The 6510-nt window shown below is 40.2% G+C and overlaps 1 protein-coding gene across 1 annotated transcript; it reads right to left on the reverse strand.

Annotated features, from left to right (window-relative positions):
- Positions 1–1083: 1083 nt before the first annotated feature.
- On the reverse strand, positions 1084–5731 carry agpat4 (1-acylglycerol-3-phosphate O-acyltransferase 4 (lysophosphatidic acid acyltransferase, delta)). Its single transcript, XM_034201869.1, has 9 exons — positions 5559–5731; positions 4654–4835; positions 4052–4221; positions 3795–3956; positions 3549–3702; positions 3166–3268; positions 3001–3076; positions 2015–2213; positions 1084–1565 (listed from the first exon to the last, which is right to left on the reverse strand). Exons 2-9 carry the CDS (start codon positions 4829–4831, stop codon positions 1474–1476), a joined length of 1134 nt encoding a protein of 377 aa, XP_034057760.1. The 5' UTR covers positions 4832–4835; positions 5559–5731; the 3' UTR covers positions 1084–1473.
- Between the last annotated feature and the right edge of the window lie 779 nt (positions 5732–6510).

The raw sequence follows: 6510 nt of genomic DNA on the forward strand, positions 1-6510 counted from the left end.
TCTACCTTGAAAATGTCATTTATAATTACAAAGCTATCAAATGGCTAGGTAGTTTAATTTCGAGTTGACATATCTATAAAAACCTATCAATTGTGCTTTAGATTTGGTAAATACATATTTTACTAATCAATTATAGAGCTGTTAAAATCCTTCTATAATAATAACCTTTGGGTAAACGGGGTGTGAAAACATTTCCTTAAATAAGAGGGTGCCGAGATTAGCTGGACCAAAATAATATACTTTATTTTTTCAGCATTTATTGAACAAAATTACAAAGAGTTATTTGCTTGTGCAATAGATGCCGGTATTCATTCATCAATGGATATGAATAAAGTAAGTATTATTTACTATCATGTTTGTGGTAGCGATGCAGATTTCTGTTCACTAGCTGTGGCTGTTTCGGAAAAAAAGCAGCGTTCACTATTTTCATTCTTTTTCGAAATGAATGTCCAACAACTAATATGGAGTATGTGTAATGCTGGTGATGAGGATGAGCAGCACATGTTGGCACGTATCAATGCCGGTATGACTGCTTTTTCTATCATTGCTTCATAGCTTTATGAAAAAGTGCAGAAGATCTTCTGTTTCACGCAGTGATCAATGTCAGCTGTCAAATAGTCGAATGCTGTTGTCAGATATTTGAAGGTTTGCAAGCATTTTTTATATATTTTAAGTTTGCTTAGTCTTTAGTGACCGAGGCTGGTTAACTGTCCAAGTGAATGCCTCCCGTGTTTTCTGTCATAAAGTGATTCATTGCGGCTCAGTTGTCTCTGAGGAGTGTTTTTGTTAAGCAACAGTGCAAAAACATACATTTCCTTCTCAAGACAAACGGAAGTGACCAGTAAGTCAGTTGATGACTCGTGCGTCATTATTATTTCACCCTGCAGATGCACGAGTATAATCAGCTAAAATGAATCAGAATCTATTTTAAAGCTTCTAGCTTTCCAAATATTCTAATTATCAAAATACATAAACTATCACTCTTCTGGCCGCTGTATAGATCATTCTACATTATAGGCTCTGGTTGCTAAAAAAGAAAATCAATAAATAAAAAAAACTAAGGAAAAATGAACAGAGACAATAGACACATGCGTAAGAACACTTTTAATAAAGCAATATGTTTTTAGAAAAATTTAAATGTCAAAATATTCTAACATTAAAATGTGATTTCTGCTTTAAATTACAATCAAAGAGGTAGTCCATGGTCCATTGGTTTAATTAAAATTACAGTTTGAGTTTCCTGCTTTTGACAGTATTCTCGCCTCATATTCCTATCACCAAGTTTACCAAAAGAAGCTCGACCCCCGGGTCTAGTTTCATGATCTTGAGCTTCAGCAGCATAGCTTTGAATCCTGACCTGACCTCATTGTGCCTTCAGGCAGGTTTGCACTTGTTGGACTTGTCCTGTCGGAGCGTTGTTCAAACACTCAGATGAGCTGTGCAAAGAAGCAGCGCAGATCACGCCAGGAGTCTTTAGTTGTTCTTTGATGGACCCTCCTTATTCCCATAGCTTGAGCCTCTGTTAGTCTCAGTCTGGCCAATCATCCAGCGACCTCCCAGTGAAGCTGTGGAGAAACGATGCAGTGAGTGCACATTTTGAAAAAGCTTGATAAAAAGACAGTTGTTTTAATAAATGTATTGATGTTTAAGATGGGCTGGTGTCTTTCAAGAAAACACAATTTGTCATTTTACCCTGAACCACAAACGTGAATTTACTGTGGACGCGAACATGCTCCTTCCTCGTGAACTCATTCTGTTAAGGTTTCATAACTCAATTAACATCTCAGTGGGTATTCAGAAGGACTTTGATTCACTTTGCTGTGTGAGCACATGCCTGAATGCTATGAGGGACACACAAGAGTGATACATCATAGTTTCCAAAAAAGGGGACTTACATTTGAGTTGTTAAATCTGCTGTTTATGGAATGTTTGGACAAGAAGGAGCTGGTTAAATTGAGGAAAGGACATTTATACCCATTTCAGGATGACTTTCCATTGAATGCATGAAACCAACCTGCACAGACGACGGTTACAGAGACTAAAATGGTCAGTATGGATCCAGAGCTGACCAGTTGAACCAGTAGCAGACCGAGGGGGTAGAGGAGCATGCAGGCCCAGAGAATCCAGTTGATCAAAGCCCAGGGTCGGCGTGGATGGGTCACTGTGGGCCCGGGGAAACAGCCTTTCTGTGTGTAGTGTTCCTGAAAGCTATCCTGTTGACACGTTGATGCAAACACAGCTCAATATCAAAGTCCAAAATAAAAGAACATTATCACATAGCTATCAGTTTCTCTTCAGATAAGGAGTAGCCAAAATGTTATCAGAAAATGTACAACGCCAGATTACATAATGATCTAGACACTAAACGTCTTCATTTCATTTAATCGTTTATTTGAATAGGGACAATGCACATTAATGAACACTTTAGACAAATAATGCTTCAAGTGTACATATGCCGGATTTTAGCTTTGAGCTAATTTCCATCCGTAGTCCCTGACATACAACATATAAGAAGAACATGACATTTGTAAACATAGCAAAAAGTAAATACATGATATGCAAAAGAGCAAGAGCAGCACACACAAGTATTTACCACATGGCAGTACACTATGGCAGCAACGACATATTAAGTGCAAGAGTAGATACCCCTGTGTTAAAGTTCATTTAGCGATGATTGCACATCTGGTTGTTTCTCAACCATTCTTTGAGTTGACCTTTGAAGCTATTGAGAGTGGGACAATCCCGTATCTCAGTTGGGAGGCTATTCCACAATGAGCTGCCTTTAATGGAAAGGACATTTTGTCCAAAAGTGGTCCGTCTGCGGTGGACTTCACAGTCTCCTCTAGTTTGTGACCTAGTGCAGCGTCCAGTGTGTTTTTTAAGGGAGGGGGGGCCAGTCCATGTAAACATTTATAAAAAAACCCACATACTTTTAAAAGACTTAAAATTGTCAAAACTCAAGGCGCTTAGGCTTAACTGCAACGTTTAAAACACTCTTACCTTCTCCTGGTAGAGTTTGTGGAGCCACGCAGCACACTCTGCCTCACCTTCTGGGATCAACTCTAGAGGGATCCTCCTGCAAGGAAGAAGGGAAGTCAGATATCTCCGATAAATGACAACACCAGTAAATGGGAAATGATATGTAGCTAAAACATTTATTTGTACCTCACATATAAGTCTGCATGATATTTCTTTCCGTTAAGAATATCAAGTAAGCTTGGCGCTTGTTTGTTTCTGAAGTTCAGTGTGCAATCGTACACAGCTGCAGCTACAAGAGACAATACACATTGTTTACTGTATGACTCATCTGATTTGCAAATCCCTCAGGCTTTCCCTCTTAAAGCATTCACAAACAGTATTTGGTATTTATTAGTGGCCATGTTTAAACTGGTTCTGTAACAAATTATTGTTCAATCATCACATTAATTTATTGATTTAATGTATTGAAAAATGAAATGAACAATTAATCAATTATCAAAATTATTTTCCTGCCCATCGACTTATTGTCGCATCTCTAACTTTGGACTTCCTCAATGATGGACACTAACCAGTTCCTCTGAGGTTCTGAACAGTTACCCAGAATCCTTTGGTCCTGGGTAGAAGATGATACTTCAGTTTGGGTAAACCTTTGCTCTCGGCCACCTGCATGCTGACCTCGTGCTTCTTTGGGGTAAAGCGTGTTCCTTCACAGAAAAGCAAGAACTAGCCCCGGGAAGATACATTGTTATTAATGACCTTATTCAAAAATATCTCTGTTAAATTGACATAAACATTTCCAGAGTCCGAAAACGCACCCAAAAGTTTTCCGGGTAATCATGGAGGTTCTGAAGACTTTCAGCCACTGTCCTCCGGTCCTCCTCCCACTTCCTCTTGCAGAAAACGATCTCCAGGAAGTACCACATCCATCCAATAATAGGTAAATACCTCAACTCTTGTTTGGCTAACACTTTTGAGCTCTGGAATAAGAAGAACATTTAAGGCATGTAAAGGAACTGAAGGGTAGCACTGAAATAATGAAACAAAATGTTGAGGTCAAAAATATTTCTCTTACCCCAAGTACTCCAAATCTTTCACAAAATGTCCAGCCACACAGGAAGTCGATTTCAGAACAGTGATTCAGAACCGCAATTGCATTCTCATTTCCATACAGTGGATAACTCTTTGGGTCTGTGTAGAGCGTGCATTCAGTCCCAGACCACCACTCCAGGGCCACTACCATCTCTGACAATCAACGATGACATAAAACAAGTTTAGGTTACTGTATGTGAGTAAAGATTGTCTGTTTCTTTACATTTTTGATTTTTTTTAAATATACTTTATTAATCCCGTGGGGAAATTGTTTCTCTGCATTTTCTGTGTTAGGAGCAGTGTGCTGCAATTTTGAACGGCGCCCGGGGAGCAGTGTAGGGAACGGTGCCGTGCTCAGGGACACCTCGGTAGGACTTGGTCTTTCCCGGGACTTGAACTGGTGACTTTCCAGTTGCCAAGCCAAGTCCCTATCGAATTCGCCACCACCGCCCCAAGATTGCAGTTGAAATCTTTGCAACCATTTAACCACCGAAAAGACTCACTTCTTTTTCCAGCAGCAAAACAAAAGCTGTAGCAGTCAGCAGACAGAATCATTTATGTGTCAGAGAGCATAACAATACTCACGGCTGCTGATACAGTAGCACAGTCTGATGTTGATCTTGCGGGCCAGCTTCTTACTGACCAGCCACAGAGGGAGAGTACAGAACTGCAACAGGTTGACAATGAGGCCGCTGGCCAGGAACACATAGCAGAAGATGAGGTGACTCAGGAACTGTGATTTCAGCAGTTGAATGAAGCCCATTTTTCTGTAAAGTTGCACAACTTTAAGCATTAAAAAAGCAATGACCTATTCATGTGACACACCCAACCTGATATTAAACATTTCATCATTCAGAAATCAGCCGATATTGCTGTGGGTTGTGACAGCAGCACAGCACTACACCCACTGAGATAAAGGACTCCTTTCACTGGACTGCCTCGTTGCAGTGGCTCAATGGAGCCTTTGAGCTGGACTGTCCATGAACAGCCAATGACAGGGGAGAAAATGTATTTTTGACAGTGACCTTTTCAGGGATACGTTGCAATTTAACACTATTTCTAATAATTGTTGTGTTGTTATCATTTCCTTAAAGTCAAGGCAGTATGAACGTATAATCATGCTGTGTTTTAGGGTCAGGCCAATCATATTGTAGTTAAGCAGCTCATAAGAAGGTCACATTTCCCATTTCCACACAAAGCACTATCATTATTTGCCATCAATTGTTTATGATGGTTCAATAAAGTTGACTTTGACTAAACACAGGCTATGCAGAGTAACTGGCAATAATCCAGTAACATTTACAATTTTCAAGCTGAATTTACTCTACAAGAACTTAGTCATTAGATGGAAATAAATCTGAGCAAGCAGTAAAATGCAAACAAGCACATGGGTTATTTCAACAGACGTGCGTTTGGTCAAAGTCAAGTTATTACTCACCCATAACAAACAGACACACACCTTAAAGTCTTCTGTGACACTTGACATTTACCTTGATCACGGGGCTGCCTTCCTCAGAGACCTTCAACCTTAGTGGCAAATTGAAAATAAAAACCCAGGCCCTTCAGCAAATGCCCATACCTCTCGGAGTAACACTTATTCTCCTTTGAGTCAAGGTTAATTCAGCAACAACTTTAGAAATAAAACCTCTCATAAATTACCACACCCATCTGAAAGAAGCCACGCCCCCCCCCCCCCCCCCCCCCCCCCCCCCCGGTTGACAATAGACTAGCGGTACCGAGTTGGGCCAGTCGGCCGGTCGAGTTTCCCGGGTTGATTATTTAGTCCCAGTCCGCCCCTGCCTGGACCCAGTGGAGAGAGAGCTCTGCAGAATCCTTCGGGTGCTGCAAAGATCGTCTATTCTCTGCGAGATGAAACCAAACATAGTGGGAAAAAAATTAGTTGGCCAACGTATCCTATCTGTTACTATAGTGAAGATATAACAACAACGTTTACATTTTAACTACAGCGTTCATTCAACTAGAGATAGTCAATGCAATTTTGGGCCCAAGTTTTGCATTTTGGCCCAGGTAATCCTTTTCACATAAACTATCGTAAAACTAGGCCACATCATCTCGAAATGTGTTATCGATGCTGATGATATTACTCTGCGTACCACAATGTGAGACAGAAGGAGACCTCTTTCAAGTTTTTCTTTCTCTTCGATGCCTTTATTTGCTAGCATGAAAAGCGTGAGGCTGTCAAACTGGGAGTGACATTGGCGCAGTGGTGTTTTTTTCATAATAGTAACAACAAAGTAGTTTATTATTAAGTAATTCATAGGTAACTGTCACCAAAGCATTAAAGTCACTTGTCAGTTCAACCATAGACTGTATAAAGGTTATGCTCATGGTTAAAAGCCTTTAAAAAAGAAAAGAAGATATATATCGCCATTATATCGGATACTATGTGCAAGACTGTTAAGCAGTGTTGTGTTGGCGGAC

The sequence above is a fragment of the Gymnodraco acuticeps genome, unplaced genomic scaffold (assembly GCF_902827175.1).
Source record: "Gymnodraco acuticeps unplaced genomic scaffold, fGymAcu1.1, whole genome shotgun sequence".
Taxonomy (NCBI): Eukaryota; Metazoa; Chordata; class Actinopteri; order Perciformes; family Bathydraconidae; genus Gymnodraco; species Gymnodraco acuticeps.